At 49.5% G+C, this 22,120-nt stretch overlaps 1 protein-coding gene across 1 annotated transcript in view; it reads right to left on the bottom strand.

The window, feature by feature from the left end:
* VPS13B (vacuolar protein sorting 13 homolog B) overlaps positions 1-22,120 on the bottom strand; it is a 610,900-nt gene that overhangs the window by 7,457 nt on the left and 581,323 nt on the right. Inside the window, exons 55-59 of the mRNA XM_081111114.1 lie at positions 19,375-19,493; positions 15,065-15,870; positions 10,844-11,020; positions 7,958-8,128; positions 622-798 (exon numbers count right to left, since the gene is read on the bottom strand). Of these exons, the coding sequence (XP_080967240.1) occupies positions 622-798; positions 7,958-8,128; positions 10,844-11,020; positions 15,065-15,870; positions 19,375-19,493 (1,450 nt within the window). The remainder of the gene's footprint in view (positions 1-621; positions 799-7,957; positions 8,129-10,843; positions 11,021-15,064; positions 15,871-19,374; positions 19,494-22,120) is intronic.

Here is a 22,120-nt window from a genome sequence, read left to right as displayed (position 1 = left end):
TGCGGGTGAGAAAGCCATGCCAAGTGCAAAGCTCTGTGGGCAAGTGTGCGCACACACATACATGCTCCTCTCTCATTCTCCAAATGCATGTACATTGTAATATAAAGATATCTTTCTGCCTCAATCTATTTTTCCTTTTGAACTGCTCACCAGAAAAATAATTGTAATCATATTGTCCTCAACCTCTAATTGGTTACTTTTCATTAAAGTCTACTTTATTAAATGGATTGTTAAAAGATTCTGTGCCATGCATAGATATACTGAAATTACTAGTTGATTTCTGGTTCTAATTTGTATGTCACAGAATCTTTTAACAATCCATTTAATAAATTAGACTTTAATGAAAAGTAACCAATTAGAAGTCGAGGGTAATATGTTGAAGTACTGAAATTGCTAATTGATTTCTGGTTGTATAATTTTATTACAACTTATTATTAGTCATACAGTTCTACTCCATGTAAACAAGCATAAGGAGGTGAGGAAGAGAACTATTTAACTGCTGATTTACCACTTCTCACTCCTCTGCCACGTGCGGGCGAGGGTATCTCAGGGACTCCTGGTAGAACAACACAGGTTACTTGGCCCTGTCCGAGCCGGCCTGCCAGGCTTCCCCTCACTCACCGTAGCCAGTCTGCGACACGAGCTCGGCAGCTCCTCCGATGGGTTTTGTGAACACCCCCATGATTCCTTTCCCCATGCCTGAGATCACGCCCTTGGCCTTGTGTCCTGCTGAAGCCTGAGCATCGGATGTTCTCTGGAAGTTCTGCATTGGCTGATCGACTATGCCAGCAATTGCACCTGAAACACAGCAAACGCCCAGTGAGGGCTGAGGCTTAGCATCTTGAGAAAGGGAAAACCTTCCATTAGGAACACAGTTGCATTTTTGATTGACAATGAAAGTCCACCCTCATTTTAAGTTCTTTACATTTATTTACCAACCACCTACATGCACTGAGGGCAATTCAAGTTAGACATTTATTGTCTCAACAGAATACAATGTTCAGACTGGGTTTGGTCCATTATAGTCAGGATCTGTGAAGTTCAGTTCAGAATTTAGTGAACATGCCAGACTATTTCAAAATGACCCTCTTTTTTCTCCCCTCATTGCCTTTCTCCAGAAAGCAGGTAACACAGTTTAGGGAAGAGAAAGCCTGCTCAGCCTAATAAATTTTCAAGGAACAGGAGGATGAAAATAACTGGAAGGCTCAGTTCCTCTCCATGTTGTCACTTTTAATTAGAGCAATTATTAATTAATAACTTAAATGTGTTAATAATTATTTAAAGAGTAGTTGTTGATGTAATAATTTCCATTACACAGTTCTGCATAACGACATTTGGGTCAACGACAGAATGCATATGTAATGGTAGTCCCGTAAGATTATAATGGGCCCTGGCCGGTGTGGCTCAGCAGGTTGAGTGCGCCGAAAGGTTGCCAATTCTATTCTTGGTCAGGGGCCTGCAGGAGGCAGCTGATCAATGATTCTCTCTTGTCACTGCTGTTTCTCTTTCCCTCTCCCTTCCTCTCCGAAATCAATAAAAATATACTAAAAAAAATAAATAAAAATAAAGTGAAAAGTAAGTGGCCAAACCTCAGTTGAAGTGAGAGAAGTTTTTTCCAAGACTAGCAAGGGAAGAGACTTGTTTCATAAACAGGATCAGTGAACAGCTTGGTGGTTAAGGGGGAGGCAGTGACCCAAGACCCAAAATCCTGCCTCAAGCATGGGACAGCTGTGTGGCCTTGGGGAAAACTCCTTAACCTCTCAGTGGCCTGATCCAGGAAGTGAGGATAAGAACCATGCCTGAATCCTAGGACTATTTGGATTAATGATTTCATACAAGCAAAGCTCTTAGCACAGTCTCCCAGCACAGATTAAGCACTCACGTTAGCTAAGTCATATGCAGCTTAACGATGGGGATATGTTCTGAGAACTGCATCACTGGGTGATCTTGGCATTGTTCAGATATCATGGAGTGCACTTCTAAACCTGGATGGTACACACCTGGGCCACACAGTGTAGCCTACAGCTCCTGGGCCACAGTCTGCATAGCACGTTACTGTACGAAGCAACACGACGAAATCAAGCATAAGAGAAAGTGATGCAAAGAAGAGCTGCGGTGAACCTGAGCTGTATGAGGCTGCTGCTGTTGTAACATGGATGCTGTTTTACAGCCAACTTTCTTTTACATAGTGTACACACTAAAATCACGAGAAGTACAATACAGCAGGTCCTCGAGTAGTCATTTCTTTGTCATGCTGATGAGACGCCATAGAAACTTCTCCTTTATGTCAAGCAGCCTACGGTAAAGTTTGCTAGCCACGGTGCCACACTGGCAGGCCTCTTCCCTTTGGAACAGCTACAAAACCTGCTCCCGCTCTGCTCTCCGCTGATGGCTTTCCCATGGGGTGGTCTGTTCCCCTGCTCTTACTTTGAGGGGCCAATGATGCGATCCAGCCAAGGCCTCACCAGTCCATTTTTTTTCCATAATGGAGTGGAGGGTTCCCTAACTCAGTAAGAGGTAAAAATTTCCCTCCAATTCTTGACAGAATCTGTTTTCAACTCAAACCTGCTAGGATTAATGAAAATGCACAGTCCCCCCGTAGAAACTTTAGTACATGTCAAATCCCATTATTCCAAATGCCACTAATTCAAGGTCTCTTGGGAAACGGAGGTTTCCAGGTCTCAGTTAATGACCTGCTAATTTCAAGCAATATTCCACGGAACAAAATCCAGTAAAACCAAAGGCCAGTTCCTGCGGGTCAATTGTAAAGGGAATGTGCTTCAAGGGTTCCATTCCTCTCAGTTTTGACAGAGCCATTTAAGTTTATGTCCTGACAGATTAAGAATGACCTGAGGCGACAGGTCCGTTTCCCAGCCTCGACCAATGCTGCTCAAACCGTCTACAGAAATGATGCCGGAAGCGGGGGAGCGGCTCGCAGCTGGCCCTCGGCTCTGGCGCTGGAAGGTGGAAGGATCACTGTTTCAGTGACACCCAATCCTGGCACCGAGCCGGGAGCCGCCTCACATTTCCAGTCGGAGGAGTCCGATGCTCTGCTCCCCACTGTGAGGTCAGGAGTCAGAGCAGCTGGGAGTGTTAGGGGACCGGCCACAGTGGAGGTGATGGCTGCCTTCAGCGTGCGGGGGAGGTCTGGGCGCCAACTCATTTCATAGCAGACTGTTCAAAATGGTTAGCACGACGCCAGTGACCACGGCTCTTGTGATTTCATCATCTGATTCTGACAGGTCTCTGAGTGTGGTGATTGTGTGTCAGGGGGAGCAGGGGGAGGTGGAAGTGGGCATAGAGGGGATAAATGGTGATGGAAAAATAAAAGAGGAGGAAAACTGGGGTAAATAATTATAAACTCATCAATCAATTAAATTCTTGCCTGCATTTCTGGTAGAAATGTCTATTCTCAAGCGCAGAGTCCCATAAGCCTATTACAACCGAGTTGGAGGGCTGCCGGTTGTTTTGGTGAGCATCTGCCATTTCCCTTTAATGTGCAGGCCTAACCGGTAGTGGGCCTTGGGGGCGTGGCTGTCCACCACAGGGGCTCCAACTCCCACCTGCCTGAGTGCAAACAGGCATCACAGTGAAACTCCCCTTTGATCTTAGCTTCCTCCAGCCAGCGGCCAAAGTGAAGGCTCGTTACTACGGCTTTGACAGATAAGGTATTTGGGCCTCCGGAGAGAGTGGAAAGCCTGTAGCCCATGACAAGGTGTTAGGTTCTCAGAGGTAGAGAGGCTGTCAGACCACATGCCATTGCCGCACCAGACCCTGCCGGGAGGAAGCTGCCCGTCACGCACGCACACCGACACCTCCCTGGTCTCCAGGTGCGAGCGATGGCAGTCCCGCCTGTGCCCCGGCCGGGCCTGAGAAGCAGCCTCCCCGAGGGCTGCAGAGGCTCTCACTGGCAGGACCCAGCTACCCACCACTGCTGTCATTTGCTGCCGGGCGCTCACACTGCTCGGAGGTTTAAGCAGTGGAAACTGAGCCCCACACTGGTCCTTGGCGCCAGGCCCGTGGGGTGGGCGGCCACCTGGAGACGGCTGCGAAGTGATGGAGTGAGGCGAGGAGGAAAAGCGCACCTTGGAGGTGTGTCCACAGGCCCCTGTCTCCTCTTCTAGCCTTCTGCTGGGAGAGGAGGCTTTCTTTGAAGCCAGGGAACTAGAAGGCCTTCCCGCACCTCTTCTGGGACTTGCTCCTCGCCTCCGGCCAGAAACCCTGTCCCTGAGCTATGAAATTCCTGCCTGTCTGGTTATTTTGGTGCTGTCCTTACCACACATTGTAATTCTATTTGGGGCACTTTAAAAATAAATCGCAAAAGCAAAGCTACAGGCCGAACCTGGGACACCCCTCCGCAGCTCACCGTTCCAGAGACAAACGGCGCATCGGCTAGTCCAGCTTCAGGTCAGCAAATTGAGAAGGAAGCACCGTCTTCCTGAACCCCTCCCCCCCTGCAAACCCATCTGCTGGCGCTGACGGTGGTGTCAGAGATGACCTGGTGCCGCCTCTTGGGTGCACAGTTCTTGGCTCACTCGCTGGAGGGAAGTGTCCTGCTCATCTGGCGGAGGCCTGTTTTGTTGGGATTCCACATGGCACCCCAGGAGGGTGGTGAAGAGAGGGTGTGGCTGCTGGGAAGTCAGTGATGCTTCCTAAGTCAGGCAGCAGCCCAAGAAGCGTGGGTCAGAGCAAGTTCTGACGTCCTGCCAACGGTGCTCACGAGCGAGAAGTCACGTCTCGGGGGGACGCAGACTGTACGGGTGATAAGGAGCCACGTCCTCAGCACAGACTCCAGGGAGGGTGGAAAGTGGAGCGTCTGGGGACTAGGTCTGGTACATGTGGGCGAGCCCGATGCCAATTCTGCAGGCTACACAGCCTGTTCCCAAGCCGTTGTTTTTCCAAAACTGTGGTGGATCTTGTCCAGGGCCTTGGCCACATCTCTCAGTGGCATCTCTGCTGCTGACACTTCCTGTTGACCTCAGGCGATGTGGCTGGGCACGGCGGCCAGACTCCCTTTGAGTTTTCAAGTGCCCCATACACTGCACAGCATCTCCGTGAGGGTGAAGCAGCGCCAGGAAGGCCCACCACCCCATACACATTTGGGGGATGTGCTTTCCCTACCTGGAACTTCCAATGGTCCGGCCCCCCACGTCCTGACTGTTCCCAGGCGTGGAGCCCTTGGGGGTGGGTGATTGTGGAGGGGCCGGGATCTTGTCCTGGCTGGAGGTCTGACCTGGGCAAGTTCTGAACCTCATTCAGGCCTGGGGTTTGATGATCAAAGACCACGCATGTGAAACCCTGAAGTGTTCTTTAAATACCTTCTACTCACTGGGCCATTAGAGGGAGCAACTGAGGAACTAGCGGTCTGATGTCACTGCTACCTCACAACAGCTCTAGCTTCAATTAGGTATGCAATCGCGTTTCTGGGGATGGATTAAATGGTGACAGTCCTATTCTTTCCCAGAATCCTAGGTTCTCTGTCTTCCTCTGGGACCTGGTGTTTGGAGCTAACACTGAGATTATGTGGGATACAGAGGGTTGTTATGCTCGTAGAGGGCAGGGAGCCCGTGTGGGCCCACCTTGAGATGCCCACTGTGAACTAAATGTCTGAGGAGCACAGACAAGGACGTGGAGCCCAGGGTGTGCTGTGGGCATGGAGCTCCTGGGCCCCAGCCAGGCCAGCATCTATAGGTGCACACGTGGGGCAGGGTCTACGTTACCCCCAGAATGCCTAGGTTTTTGGAAATTACCAGAAATGCAGAAAAGCTCTGTGCCCACTGCAGGTCCCACAGACAAAAAGATTCCCTTGCATGGAGGAGGATGTACAGGACACAGACTGAGGAGGAGATCAAAGCTTTATGGCCAACCACGAGCCAAGCCCCAAGGGCAACATCGCCAAGGCAGGTCCACGGCTCCTCCCACAGCTGATGTCTACGCCAGGCACAGCGTCCTACAGTGGGGAGTGGTAGTGGCGCTGCTTCTCGGGGACGAGAGCATTAGGACAGAGGCGGCCACAGGCCAGCCACGCAGGTCTCCTCCGGGAGCACCTGGAGCTCCTCTGGCTCAGACGGAGGGAAGGAAGCTCTCCTGCCAGAGCAGGGCCACAGAGCCCACAGGTCTCAGCGAAAAGAGGGCCCCCAGACCCCAGGCCATGACCTGAGCCCCCAAGGTTGTCATTTCCGGTGGTTACAGCAACTGGAACCCACTGGACTAAAACTAAAGCAAGAAGGCTCCTGCCACTGCCCATCTGACACTCTTTGAAACTGAGCAACTCGCACAGCTCCTTCGCTGCCATGATTTCATAATGACAGGTTCCGATGACCAAACACAGGCCCTGGGCGGGCACACGCCTGACCCCCATGACTTCTAATAATGGTGTTTCCAGCCCCGATTTACACCAGAGAAACCCAGGCTCAGGGAAGATAAGCACATGTCTGAGGTACAAAAGAAGGAGTGTGGTCCACCCCACACCACTGCCCTTTCCCACAGCAGCCACCATGCCTCCGGGCTGCTGCTCTACCCAGCAGTCCCATCCCAGCCACCAGCTCCCCACTCCCAAGCATGAGTCAATGACACTGCCGCGCACCACTGCACATTCCGACGGGAACAATTTCTAGTAACCGAGCTGCTCCTGTAACACCTCACCACGCCCTCTCCGAGCCTCCGTGGCTGCACTGCGAGCTGGGGTGATGTCTGCACCGGCAGACTGGGGAGACGATGAACCCTTCGGGCCCAGCTTTGCTGACCTTTGCTCTCTCTGCACGGGGCACTTTGATCTCAGGAGATGCACCCTTCTTCAGATGCTGGGCAGGCATGCTGCCAAGCAACACAGTTTTAAATTCCTTTGCAAACAAACAGAAAATACCCTTGAAAATCCTGCTCTGCAAAAGTTCAGCTCCGAAGCTTTTTATAGATTTTTCCAAAGCAACTTATTTATCAAACATTTGTAAAATTTGGAAATTTCAAGAGCAATCTTCACCTCTTACTAAACCATCTGGCTGCTCAACAACTGATAATCACCCCAGTCAGGCTGATCTGGCATTCTTAAAAAACACAAAAGCAAAAAGTGGCTTCCTCATGAGGTTCGCATGAGTTAGTTGCAAGTTGCTCAAGTGCTTAAAAACAAAAGCAGGCATCGACAGTGGTGCTGAGGGAGCAGGTGTCTGGGTGGTGAGGAAGCAGGTGTCTGGGTGTTAGGGGAGCAGGTGTCTGGGTGCTGAGGGAGCAGGTATCTGGGTGGTGGGGGATCAGGTGTCTGGATGGTGGGAGAGCAGGTATCTGGGTGGTGGGGGAGCAGGTGTCTGGGTGGTGCGGGAGCAGGTGTCTGGATGCTGGGGGAGCAGGTGTCTGGATGCTGGGGGAGCAGGTGTCTGGGTGGTGGGGGAGCAGGTGTCTGGGTGGTGGGGGAGCAGGTGTCTGGGTGGTGCGGGAGCAGGTGTCTGGATGCTGGGGGAGCAGGTGTCTGGGTGGTGGGGGAGCAGGTGTCTGGGTGGTGGGGGAGCAGGTGTCTGGATGCTGGGGGAGCAGGTATCTGGGTGGTGGGGGAGCAGGTGTCTGGGTGGTGGGGGAGCAGGTGTCTGGATGCTGGGGGAGCAGGTGTCTGGATGCTGGGGGAGCAGGTGTCTGGGTGCTGAGGGAGCAGGTGTCTGGGTGGTGGGGGAGCAGGTGTCTGGGTGGTGGGGGAGCAGGTGTCTGCAGTGCCTGGGGTACTGAGGGAGCAGGTAGCCTCTGGTCAGACAGGATGGCCTGTCATAGCCTCACCCTGGTGCTGGAACGTGGGTCCTGTTCCACAGCCTCACTGACTCAGGGCAGGAACTGGGGTGAGCGCCATATCCTCTCCAAGCCTCCGATGGTCTACAGAAAGGATGTGAACTTCCCAACCACCTCCCGTACTGGGAGTCCATGTCCCACGGCAGAGCCAGGGGCAGACGGGCGCGCACATCCCTGCACCCCTTACCGAGCAGGCTGATGCCCAGCCGGGACAGGCCCAGTCGGAGCCCCTCGCCCAGGCTCTCTGGGAGCTGTCGCCGCCACTCCTCCTGCCGGTTGTAGTGCTCCTCATCGAGGGAGAGCCGGTCCATGTTTCGGGCCAGGCTCGTGGCCAGGTTGGTGATGGAGGTGAGGGTACCTGAGGGCACAAGAGCACATGGGTTGGCTCCTGGTCATGTATGGAGGACATGGGAGAGTGGTGCCCAGAGGCCACGGGATAGTAGAGAGGGCAGGGAAAGCCCATCTGTGCCCTCTGGGTGAGTGATGGTGGCTTCACTTGCCTGTGCCAATGATGGCTCTCCTCAGAGGGGTAGGATAAGAGTCTGTTACCAGAAAAGTGCCTAGAGTTTCACATGGAACCGGGCTCACTACTATCTGACTGTCAAGGCTTGGCTAAAACAGTTGGTTTTAGGAGGTCACAGTTCCATTCCTGGTCAGGGCACATGCCCGGGTTGCGGGCTCGATCCTCAGTGTAGTGCGTGCAGGAGATAAGCCCATGGATGCTGATGTTTCTTTCTCATCGATGTTTCTATTTCTCTCTCCCTCTTACTTCCTTTCTCAAAAAAATCAATAAAAACAGTAAAAAACAGTTGGTTTTGAAGTCCTCACTGAGGCCTGGTTTTGAAGGTTAAAATCTGTCTACTCTGATTTTATTTTATTTTATTGTTAATCCACACCCGAAGACATTTTCCATTGACTATTTATTTATTTATTTATTTATTTATTTATTTTTTAAATATTTTTTATTGATTTTTCACAGAGAGGAAGGTAGAGGGATAGAGAGTTAGAAACATCGATGAGAGAGAAACATCGACCAGCCGCCTCCTGCACATCTCCCACTGGGGATGTGCCCGCAACCCAGGTACATGCCCTTGACCGGAATCGAACCTGGGACCCTTCAGTCCGCAGGCCGACGCTCTATCCACTGAGCCAAACCGGTTTCGGCGACTATTTATTTATTGATCGATTGATTGATTGCAGAGAGGAAGGGAGAGGGGAGGGGAGAGAGGGAGAGGGAGAGGGAGGGATGGAGGGAGGGAGAGGGAGAGGGAGAGGTGGGGAGGGAGAGAGAGAGAGCGAGAGAGAGAGAGAGAGAGAGAGAGAGAGAAACATCAATGATGAGAATCATTGATCGGCTGCCTCCTGCATGCCCCCTAATGGTGATCGAGCCCACAAACCAGGTATGTGCCCTGACTGGGAATCAAACAGAGACTTCTTGGTTCATAGGTCAATGCTCAACCATGCAAGCTGGGCTGGGCTCCATTAATTTTTTAGAGAGAGTGAAGGGAGAGGGAGAGAGAGAAACACTGATGTGAGACACATTGATTGGTTGCCTCCCACACGGAATTGAGCCTGCAACCAAGGTACCTGCTCTTGACCTGAATCAAACCCTAAACCTTTCAGTCTGAGGGCTGATGCTCTATCCACCGAGCCAAATCGGCTAGGGCTGCCTGCTCTGATTTTAAAGGTTGAGGTTAGTTGCTGAATTTTTGACAGACTGCAAAGAGATGTTTCCACTTTTGGACTAAAAATTATTCCCTCCTTATTATCTGACATTTTTGAGGAGATGATTATTGTGCCGCAGAGAGCATGTGCAGTTTTGATATTCAGGATGTTCACTGTGAAAAATGTGAGGACAACAAAGGAAGCAAATCATGTGAAAGCCATGATCCTGTTTTTTCCTAAGAAAGGCTATTTCAGCATCTTTCTCAAGATATTCAGCATCCTTTCTAGCAAGTCTGCATCAATCCCCATGAGCAAAGGGAAAGACATCAATGGGCACATTTCTGAAGCTAATGAATGAGCTCATCTGTGAGGATGTCAGGTTTTAATAAGAGATAGAAGTGTCATTCTTGCAGTTGCATCTTTACCAGTAATCTGAAAATAAAGACGATACATGTGCGCACACAGATCCCAATAAACCGCACGGACTTGCGAAGAGCAGAGAGCCAGTGTAAAAACATGCAGTGAGCCAGATGTTAAAATTACCGGTGGACTTCAATTTAGCAGGTGTTGGTTGTCTTATTTTAAAATACAAACAACAGAACCACAAAGATCTAAGTGTCACGGGTGAGAAGTCTACCAGTGACTCCTCTGTGAGCGCTGGCAGCTCTGCTCCCCAGCCTCCTGGGTGACTGGGAGGGGGAGTGGCCCTGCCTTTGTCCATTACCCAGGTGCCGTGCTGTTGACAGTAAAAGGCCTCGCTGGGGAGAAGCCCTTCGCCCCTTTTCCCTGCCTCCTGCTGAGAAGAATGGGGACTCAGATGGTTCTTGTTAGCTCCCGAGTCCCTGCCAACCTGACCAAAATGTCGTCAGGCAAACGCGGAAACCAGGGAAACACTGCCCTTGGGGGGGGGGGGGGGGGGACTGGGCTTCTGCGCCTGGCGGCCTGTGCAGCCACCAGATGGCACTGTGCGCGCGGCTTCACTCCCCATCGGCTTCCCGTCCAACTGTATCCACAGCCTCACAGAAGTTATGACAACTGTATCTACATTAAAAAAATAGGATGAGGCAACAGAGTGTAGGGTTTCTGATGTTTAGCAGAAGTCCGAGCACCTTTAACATTTCTGCATTTATCGCAGGGGAGAGCCGCTGAGCCAGTGCATGCTTCCCCGGTGAGCGGTCTCACCTCCGAGGTTTCTGGGATCCTCACACACTGCACAGGCACGCAGTCATCTGCTTAACACATCAGAGCGCGTGTACGAGCTTTGTCACAGAGCCAGCGTTTCACTGCAAGCCAACACGCCACACAGAGCTAGAGGCAACACTGAAACTTTAGCACGTTCTTTAAAAAGAGAAAAATAAGTCAGGAAGGAACGAAATAAGGCATCATCACAAGGGACCGAAATAGCTACCTTTGGAAATGTGCTTCACAAAGGACGTGGTCCCACGGGAGACGCCGCTGACGAAGGCCCCGGGGCCGCGGGTCAGCCCCTCGTACGGGAGCCGGAAGAAGTCGGCGATGCCGTTACCCACGCTCCGCACCAGGCTGGCCGGGCTGCCGAGGATTTCCAGGGATCCAACCACCCAGCCTGCGGGACCAAAGGGAAGGGTTGCTGAGACCTTCAACACGGCACTTTCAACATTTGGGAAAAATAACACATTTTCCCTGCAATTCATTTTTCACACTAGAACTGAGAACGTAATAAGCTCTTTTGGAGCAAAATATGGGAAATAACTCATTCACTGTGAATTCAGATGTGGCAAACTTTCCTAGTTTATAAATCAAAGTGGTCCTTTGGCAGCCTCACAAACAGCTTTCTGTGACCTCCCTGCCGAGCCTCCCTGTTCCTGCTAAAAGGGACCGTGTGCGGGACGCAGGCCCAGGCGCGGGAGGGCGGCCCCTCAGGCTGCGGGTGTGCGCAGGGGCAGCGGGGCCTGGGATCAGAAGGTGCCTGGTCGGGAGGCCAGATGCTGAATGGGTGTTACAGGGGATGCCGAGTCCTGACCAAGATGGAGGAGTTATTTTTAATCTTTCCCACTCCGACCAAGCTGAGCGCTTCCCTCTAGCGCGGAGCTGGAGCCAGACACACGTCTCCCTTTCCAGCCCAGCTCCAGTTGTGTAAACCTCGGTGACAGGGACACACTGATTAGTTAGCGAGGGGAGCGTTCCCTGCCAAGGTCCCGGGGGGAGCCTCGGGTCTGGTTTCCTGTGTGAGCCGGGCTTGCCAGGAGCGGCCTCACTGCTGGGCGCCCTGCCCCGTGGGAACGTGGCTGTGGCATGGACTCTGGCAGTGGCTTCCCTTCACCCGCCCCACACACCCCGGGGTGGGGGCTTGGGGCTCTCTCCCAGAGGATGGAGGTGCAGGCAAGGGCCAAGGGCTAAGGAGAGGAACATTCCTGACGGGCGGCTTTCTCTGGTAACTGACTCCCGGCCCAGGGCTGACAGCGCTAACGGGAGGCCAGCGGATGGAAGCCCTGGGAGCCGAGCCTGCCTCACCAGCAGGTTCTCAGCGGACAGGCCTGCGACAGAGATCCCCAGCCATGTCTCCAACCCCGGAGGCCGGACAGTGCGGGTGCAAAGGCCTGCGGAGCCCCAGGGCACCCGGGCCCAGCTCCTGTAGAGGGGGACGTTCTTAAAACTGGAGCCCCTCTTGTCTGGACCACAGGAAGACAACACCAGGGTTTATGTTATCACAGGGAATAACTTCCAGAAGATGATGGTAACTGGGAGGCCTATAGGGGCCAGGCATTGGACATTTTTAATTCTCACAGGCAACTGTGCAAGAGAAGTACTATCACCTCCTTTTATGTAAGTTCAGATCAGCTAAAGACTGAACCCCTGGGCTCAGGAACCGTCCGAGGCCCAGGGGACAGAGAAGACTGTTAATTCCCCGCCTCCACTGTCTCCCAGGCAGGCAGGGAAAGGAGGAAAGAGACCAAGTCCATTGTTCACCATCTCCCCAGGGTTAGACACGTGGGCTGGGTTTCAGCCCAGGTTTACCTGAATTCCATCTGCACCCCCACCCCTCCCCGTGAGCCCAGGTGGTCCAGAAACATATTAATTCCCCTTCTCTCCAAAGACTCCACATAGAAGTAAAGGAGCTACTGCCAAGCAAAACCCCAGGGCAGGGGGCAGGGGTGGGTGGGAAGGACCCAGCCCCTCGCACAGCTAGGGCAGCTCGGTCTCCTGGATCGGGACCACAGGCTGACGGAGGCCACGCGTGGCCCAGAGCTACTGCGTGTGCGTGTGAGCTGGACAGAAAGGGCACAAAGCATCCCAGACTCTCCTTTAACGAGTTTTCTCCGAAAGCAAATGTAGCCTCAGCTTGCTTGGCCCGGAATTTTGTTGAAAAAGGATGTCTGTCTGGTATCTAATCAAACTGAAACTTAGGGGCCATGAGGGCCCCAGGAAAATATAAAGCCCACATTCTTTCCTTTCAATAGGGCTAGTTACTCATTTCTCATGACTTTACTGTCTTTATGCAACCTGTTCACTTGTTCCTACAAGACTCGTCCTGGGGGTTGGTCACCTCCTACCGTCTTCCCATTTCCCACCTGCTCATCACTGCTTCTTCCAGATAATCTTTAGATTGTCGGTAGGTTTTTAGTGACAGACTTCCCAGCAGGCTCTAAAATCTGGCCCTCTGTATTAGAATTTTGTCTCAGCGTATAATGAGGTTGGGACACAGCTTAGAGGATTTTTAGGTGGATTACAAAAGATCCAAACAGAATGTTCTTGGGAAAGCTCGTTAAAAACATAAACAAAGCAGAGCGATCGCTTTTGGCGCTGGCGCTGCAGGGACGTGGCTCCCCGGTGCCACAGCGCGTGTCCGTGCCAGATCGTGGCACAGATGGGTGCTCCCCACACTGCAGGCACGTGGTGCCCGGCCCGGGGCGTTTCCCATGCCTGCTCCTCATGTTAAGAGCAAAAACTGCCCGAAAGGGTAAGTTTCTGGAATACCCATCTATTAAATTTGAAATGTTAACAGCTTATTTCTAAATGGTTTCTTAGCAAGAGGGAATATTTCTTCATTGTTGTGCAAGCTATCAAAACAACAGCTCGGCAGGGCCCTCCCTGGGCCCTGTCATTTTCAGTTAAGGGTTGTGAGTAGCCCTCTCTACACTGTGCATTTCACGGTGGAGAAAACGCAATCTTACCAGGACGGCAACAACATGAGTCATTGCTGCTAAAATGATCATCTCCGATGGGAATGCATTCCAAGTACAATGCTACCAAGGCTCTCTCTCTGCTATTTCAGAAAGTAAGACTTCCATGCTCCTTTATCAAACAGGGCCCACAAGACCCACTCTGGCTGGTGTTTGTTGCCTAAATTCAGGGGAACTTAAGGAGTCAGACTGTCAAAATGAAACAGCTTCCGAGTGCATTTAGGTCAGGAATGTGTGCTTTGACGCCGGTTACCATAGAGCAGCCAGAATTTTCAAAACACACAATACCCGGCTATTTAGTCAGGGGCACGGACCTTTCCCTTAGATTATCAAATAAAAAAAAAATGACAGCAGCCAACACAATAGCCATCTGTTGTGAATGAATCAAAATTATATCTATTTTTGTGTGTGAGATTGGCAAAAAACAGAATATATATATTTTGGTGTGCCACAGAATTGGTTTATGTGTGCCATGACACAAAAAAGGTTGGAAACTGCTGCCAGAGTATTCTGAAACAACCTGGTCCCCAACACTCAACTCTCAGCACCGCCCTCCCCATACAACGTTCTGTGCACATATTCGAACCAGCCCTGCGGGCTTTCCCAGCTCGGGTGTGTGGGAGGCTGAGGCACCGCGGGCCCTCTGTCATCTGTCCAGACGGGCAAGGCCGCACCGGGCAGGCAGAGTCTCTCTATGCATCTTACGAGCAAATCAAGCCTCTGAATTTGTCTCCTACATCTCTTCATGAAAGACTGCAATGAAGACAGCTAACAGCCCGGCCGGTGTGGCTCAGCAGTTGAGCTTCGACCCAGGAACTAAGAGGTCAAGGGTTTGATTCCCAGTCAGGGCACATGCCCGGGTTGGGGGCTTGATCCCCAGCAGGGGGCATACAAGGGGTAGCTGATCTATGATGTTTCTCACTCATGGATGTTTCTATCTCTCTATCCTTCTCCCTTCTTTCTAAAAATCACTAAAAACATTAAAAAAAATAGTGTTGAATACAAACTATAATTGAAAAATAAAATGATTAAAGGCACTGCTTTTCGGCTGGGCTGCTCTTCCTGGCTGCACTGGTGCGCTAACATAGAGCCTGGTACCAGCAAGAGGCCAAAGACTGTTTCCTCCGTGGGTTTCCAATTCTAAGTTATTTGACAGCAAACAGAACAGCTGTATTGCTTTAGTTTGTTAAGTGCCAAGCAAAATTCAGGGTACTTAATTCAGGATACTTTCATCGTATCCTCTCAAAACCCTCAACACCCATTTTATCGCGGAGGAAATGGAGACTTGGGGCTGTTCAACGACTTGCTCAAGGCCTTCCAGCTACGGCGGCAGAGTCCAGGCTTAAATCCATGGCTGCCTACCTGCCAAGCCCACACTCCTCGCCTCCCACCGTATTGCCTCTTGATGTCCATAAGGCACGACCCCGAAACATCTCCTTTGCCCAGACCCTCCACCCTGTCCTCACCTGCTCTGAAAAGAGCCCCCGAGGCGTAGTGCATGGCCAGGGCGTGGACGAGCTGCCGGGCCGTGGTGAAGACGGGGCCTCTTTCAAACACCGAGAAGGAGAGCGGAGTGTGGTCGGAGGCTATGTACAGCTTGAGGGAGGCGTGGATGCTGACAAGGAGGCTCACGGGCAGGATCACCAGTTTCCGCAGCTTCACGGGGTTCACCAGGGCCCTGGCGTGCTGTCTCACCTGCACGGGCAGAGCCTGTGAGCCACCCGGGGACAGGGTGGGGGGACCGGCCAGGCTGCTGTGAGGAAGGTAGGTCTCAAACAGAGTTCTGATGTAGTAGACAAACGTGTCTTCCACGTACAGCCGGGCAGGTTTCAGCTCAAAGCTGAGCTCGTGAATGTCACACAGGAAGCTCTCGCCCTCAGTGAAGGTGAGGCCCAGGCGGATGAAACTTCTCCTCCTGCATTCCTCCAAATCGCCGCCGGACGCGAGGAGGCTCTGCGTGCTGGGGCCCTGAGCGGGCTCTGGCTTCTCTCCCTGGCAGACCAGGACGGCGAAGTGGAAGTTGGACTTGTGGTACAGCTGGTTGTCCAGCTGCAGGTCCCCACAGCAGACCTCCACACAGTACAGCTGGGAGGGCGCCGCGCTGGGCTCTTCCCCCAGGAGGGGACCGGCCGCCGGGGCCATTTGGAGGAAAACATTGTCCAGCGTGAGTCTCAGCAGTTCGGAGGAGACCGTGTGGTGGGTGAGGTCATCGAACACGGCCAGGCTCAGCCGAGTGACGAACATCTTCAACGCCACAGTCCTCGCCCGCGTTCTGGAGGAGAGAAGGACAGAAGAGTGGCTCCCCTGCTTCCTTCCTTTTGTGTGTGTGAATGGCAGTGCCTTATTCAACACCTGCTGAGGTCCCCTGGGGTCCTCACAAGGAACGTGAGAGATCCACGTTCAGTGCATTGTGTCTGGACAGAGCCCGTCACACTCCGACCATCTGGGGAATGTTCCCAACGGGACTACCAGTCCCTGTCACGTTCCTCCACGGGTTTCCCTTATCAACACCAGACTTTTACTCCACCATCCTCTCGTCTTTGTGCCCGAATCCTCTGTTACAATCATCGCGAGGCAGAAAGACTAACAAAATAACCAAGACTCCTTAGCCTGAACAAGGAGAGCAAGCGAAAAAAAACTGACCGCAAACCGCTCCAGCGTCTCCGCCAGCGCTGCTTCCCGCCACTTCTACGGCTCACGGGCGAGTCGCTTCCCCTCCTCAAGGTCGTCACCACGAGCAGCTTAGAAGCTGTTATTTCTCCTGTCTGAACAAATCCCTCTTGTAGCTCCATTACCTCCTCCAGCTACCACTCATTTTTCTGATCCTTCTACCAAAAAACGCCAAAGACTTTTTTATATACATCACCTTCTATTCCTTTCATTTGCCCTTAACCTGGCTCCACGCGGGCTTCTGCCCCCAACAGTCCACCAAAGCAACTCGCCTCAGGGTCACCAGTGACTGCCGCCTGCTCCATCAACTGGTGGACTTCAGGGTGTGGCTCACTCAACTACTGTGGCCTTGGATGGCGATAACTCTCTCCAGCTGGGAATAATTTCTTTACGTGTCTTCTCCTGTCCTACCTCTGGACATCCATCCCCGTTACTTAAAGTTCAGGTGCCCAACGCTCAGCCCTTGGTCCTCCACCTCCACTCACTCCCCTTGGAAATACTGTCCGGCCACATGACTTGGTGAGTCATCTATATACTGATGACTTCCAAAAGCACACAGTTAGCCTAGGACTCCTCCGAACTCCAATCCACAGTGTCACTTATATGTCTAAATGATGCTCAACTTGTCATATCCGTAATCAAACTCTTAATCCGACCCCAAATCTACATACAGTCTTTCCCATCTCAGTTAATAGCAACTAAGTTCTACCAACTGCTTAGACCAAAAAGTGTGATTCCTTCTTGATGCCTCTATTTTTCTCCCTTATCCAATGCATCAGGGAAATCCCATGGGCTTGTCCTCAAAAGGCTATCCGGAAACTGGCCACTTCTTATCTCTCTCTGGTGTGAGTAACTGTCATGATCTCCTAACTAGTCTTCCTGCTTCCACCCTCGCCTTTATACCATCCACTTCAACAAAGCAGCCAACAAGCATCTAAAATTTTAGATCAGATCATGGAACTTCTCTACTCAAAATGCTCCAAGACTTCCGTTTCACCCAGAATGAAAACTGGGCCCCACATGTGTCCCTCCTTCCAGCCTTTACTCTCGGACCTCCGGCACTGCACCCCCACGCTCACCCCTTCATCTGGCCCGCATGGGCTCCCCCTGCTTCGCCAGACTGTGCCCTCTGTCTGGACAGCTCTACCTCCAGAAAACCACGTCACTAACCCTCTGGCTGCTTTTAGGTCTTTGCTCCAATGTCAACATCTTGGAGAGACTTACACCGTTTTCAAAAACTACCCTCTGTCCTTCTTACTGAGCTCTGTTCCTATATCTGCAGAATGCCAACCTTCTTTACCTTTTATTATAATGAAATAAATTGAGATTTATGATCATCATAAAATTTCCTTCTCCATTATGTTTACCCTTTGTTTTCCCATCCCATGCCTATGAGAACGTGATTCCTCAAGAGCAGGGATTTTGGTCTCTTTACTCACTGATATACCACCTCCCCTAGAACAGCACCTGCATCCAGTAAGTACTTGAAAAGTAAGCGTCGAATAAATGAGTTACAAAGTACAAGTAAATACGGGTGTCTTTCCTGTTTTCACCACTGGACGCATGGATCGTGGCTCTTGTCATTAACAATGCCCTCCTAATGCTTAGATAAATGTTCATGAAATTCTGGGGTAGACTTAAAATTTTGTACTATGCAATTTAAAATGTAGTCTCTGAATTTTAGTCTCTTAATTAATTTCTTACAAATACTTCTGGGCCAAGAAAACATTCTACTTAACTTTGTTTGAAATATTATAAATTCAAATTAATAATAATTTGGCAGGGTACAAATTAATGAGTTCCTACCCATATATGAAAAGCGAGAAAATTTTTTAAAAAGGACCTAAACAAATGTATCGAAGTTGATATCATTTAAGAGTTCATAAAGTCAATAATTTTTCTGATTATAAATTTTTACTGTAGAAAACGAAAATACAGAAACTTATTAAATAATCACTTTTAACCCCACATCTATTAACACTTCTGATTCTTTTCAGGTTTCTTTTTAGGAATGTTTCTCTTGTGTGGGTACATGTGTGAGACAGAGTGAATGTGTGTGCATGCACATTTATTTATGTAGAATATGTGTACATATGACATATAGCTAGGGCCCTATTTATATACTCAACTTTATACTGTTTTCTCCATTTTAGGTTTATCATGTGCATCTTCCTATTACACTATAATCCTCTATGCCTATTTTCTGTGGGTATACCACTCATGGTACATTTATGTGTTATCTATTCCTCTACTGATAGCTGTTGTTCTCTGAATATTTTGCCATTATAATAGGCAATGTGATAAATACCTCTCTGCATATATCTTTGCCAACTTCTCTAATTATTATTTTTTTTTCTAATTATTGCTTTAACTCTTAAAATTGGAATTTTTAAGCCAAAGGGATTTTAAAGCTCCAAATATGTATTTCTAAAGTGCTTTCCAGAAAATGGTAACAATGTACACTTCAACTAGGACCATATATGATGGACCATATTGTTATTTGATAAGAAATATATTATTTAAATATGCATTTCTTTAATTACTTGTAGTTCCTCTTTCTAGAATTTTCTGTTCATGTCTTTTGCCCTTATTTTATTTTTGGAAGAAGAGGCTATCTTCATGGTAAGCCTACTGAATTATATGAGTTCTTTTAATTTAAGGATATTAACTCTTGGATTCATGTTTGTAAAATCTGATGGTGACATTCAGGTTTAAGGGGGAAAATGTGGTTCTAAGAGGTGAATTTACTTTTGATGCAGCTCTAATTGCTAAGTTTAGTTATTAATTACTAGGTTGTCATGTGGATACAGAAGTATTAATTAGCATTTCATGCTAGTGATAACATACAATTTTAAGAAGTGTGTTTTAGTTTGTAAATGTTTGTTAATATCACAGAAGAACTGGAAGGGGCATCCAGGTAAGAAATAGATTGCTCCCTATTATAAATATGACTTAATGCTAATAACCATATCCTGATGGATTACCCAATAATTAATCACAAGCTTCAATGTATACATAGGGATGACCACGAATGGTAAGTGATAGGTTTACAGCTTCATAGTGGGAAAGCTTATTGTCCTGCTGCTGAGATAATGATTAAACCTACTTGTTGGTATTGGTTACAATAGGTCCTGCTTTTCCTTCTGGGGCCAGAGTGATGAAGATGGAGCCACATTGATGGACAATGTCCACGTACACATAGCCAAAGCCAGTCAGGAACACAACCTGCAGGAAGAATATTCAATATCTGATGAAAAAGAAATAAGACACACTACTGAAATGACCGACTCTCAATGTCTCAAGTTCTGATTCAATTCCACAAACACTTTCTGGTTCTGGTTCTGTGTATCCATATCCAGCTGATTGAAAGGAAGAAAAGAAAGACCAAATCAAGATTTTTCTATATCCAGCTGTAAGGTTCATGGAAAACACATGATGGATGACGGGGCATGAGTGTCTTCCTTCCCTGCTTCTTTGGAACAGGCAAATAACCCGGCGAGGGCTGGAGCCCAGCCACGGGCCAGCTGTATGTGCACATACGAATTCCTGTGGAAAAACCCCTCTAAACACTCCGAGCTTCGCATGCAATGTGCAGAAAGTTTCAGGCTCTTGAGTGTTGACCTCCTACCACAAGGATGCTCTTCTATGCTGGGGATAAAACAAAAACCTACCCACAAAGGCCTGTCATAATCCTTCCAAGGTCCTCACATAACTTGTCACAAGAACATCAGATAACGTCATGTGAAGAGAGTCAAAATTAATTTTTCTACAGTGAGAAGGTGGACTCAGACTTAAAAAAAGTTCTAGCTCAGAAGCCAGGTGCCAGGCCAGCAGAACAGATGTCCTTTCAGCCATAAATAGTGATGTTGCTTAAATGGATAAATATTTGAAAACAGAACAGAACTATTTGAAAAACAACTCCAAGAACACCATGTTCACAGCCAGCATTACCTGCGGGTGGAAACAAGAACCTCCTTATGCTTGGAATGTTGATTATGATGGTTAGGACAGCAAGTAAAAGACTGACAATTCCTGGATGAAGGAACAAAGCCAGGTGCCCACGTGAGATGCAATGAATGTCTTCTCATTTTGACCCAACGAAGAGTTACCAGGAGTGTACACAGAACCACAGGAGTGAGTCACAGACTCAGATTTGGAAGCAACCTCAAGGCCACTGAGCTTTTTTCCTGAACAAATGGCTCTTTCTCCCAGCTGTGCCCAGCATCTAGGGCACCTAATGTCGTCTCTGCCCCCTCCCTCTCCTCACCCCTGCAGCCCAGCAGTCATCAGGGCTTTTACGCTGCTGCCTGCTAACCCAGGACCCTTTTTCATTCCACACCATTGCTCTAGCTTAGGTTCTTGTCTGACACTCAGCCCTAGAATATGCTCTGACACTGTGCCTAGAATACGCTTTCCCCATAAAGTCCTTCAATTCCTATGTACTTTTGCACATACAGCTTAAGGACACTTTCTTCCATTCCCTAAGTTTTCTAGTCCCTTCCTCAGCTTGATACCATACCTACACCTGCATTCCCACAGTACTTTGACCATATTTCTATCCAATCACAAATAGTATTGTTTGCCTTACAGTCATCTGTTTATATACCTGACTTACTAGTAGTCATGAGACCGTCCACTTCCTGGGGGCAGGAGTAGAGTCCATTTGTATTCTCTACGGACTGGATGTGCTTCCCAAATGGATTGCTTCACAAAAATGTCTGTTTCAAAAGACTCCTGTATCCTGAATTTGACTGCTGTGTTCCAAGGTCAGAACTGAACTTGACTGTGATAAAATCTAGAATGTAGCAACTTAAAAAATGGCCCAGCTCACGTAAAACAGGCATTCTTTGAGAAACACATTATAAAAGCCATTATTTTATATGACATGTAAAGTAAGCCAACTGCCTCTCTGGCCTTGCAGGTGTGAGGTTATTCTCTTAGCACACTCCCTTCTCTCTATCACTGCCCATGACTTTGGTGCCCCCCCCCCCCCCCCCCCCGCCAGGGTTTCACCACACAATGAACAACCAGAATTACTACCCCACAAAGGGAAGGAGGGGACCAGAAGAGGGAAATATATTGTTCTGTTCATTATCAAAGTGATCTTCATGAATTATGACAGGAGGACATTTGTTTGTTCTAAGTAGTAAAAATAAGGCAAGTTGAGGGTTCTGCTCACTGCCCAAGGGCTTTGAAAGTAAGCAAATTAACCAAACCTTTAAGGTGCTTCTTTCTCTTCTGCAAAGAAAGTTGTGCTGGGTGTCCCTTTCACTCCATTAGAACGGGAGAAGTACTGACGTGAGTTCTTGGAGCCCACCCCGTCTTTTCCCCCCCGAGTGGAGAGACAGGGCACGCGCCCTGTCTTTTGTACAGTGGCAGCTCCAGGGATTAGGGAGTTGGGTAACTAAGTGCCAGAGAAACTAGGCACCTGTAACCAGGTCCTCCAGAGGCTGAAAACAAATCCTTGTTTTGGTTTGATGTTTTGATCACCCAGTCATTCAGTCAATTTTCAACACTTAAAGAGGACTCACAATGAGCCAGCCACTGTACTAGGCATCAAGAAGATACAATCACGCCCTTCAGTTGCTCACAGCCAAGGCTGTGAAAAGCCAAGGCACAAAAAGTGAGACAATGCATGGCTAACAGTTTCAGGACAGAGAGCTAGGAAATGCTCCTCCCTCTCAGTTTATTAACCATTGTGGTTGCTGTATACACTCCTGAGGGGAATGGTTTTGTGTCCATTTCTTCTGTACTTATAACCAAGAGCCTGGGACTCAGTAAAGATCTGAGTGGACGTTATCTCAATGCGGCTCCTGTGGTGGAGACTTCTGTCCACCCTTGTCTGCTGCCCT

This window comes from Myotis nattereri (genome assembly GCF_964212035.1).
Source record: "Myotis nattereri genome assembly, chromosome: 17".
In the NCBI taxonomy this organism is placed as follows: domain Eukaryota; kingdom Metazoa; phylum Chordata; class Mammalia; order Chiroptera; family Vespertilionidae; genus Myotis; species Myotis nattereri.
This window is presented reverse-complemented; position numbering and strand designations above follow the sequence as displayed.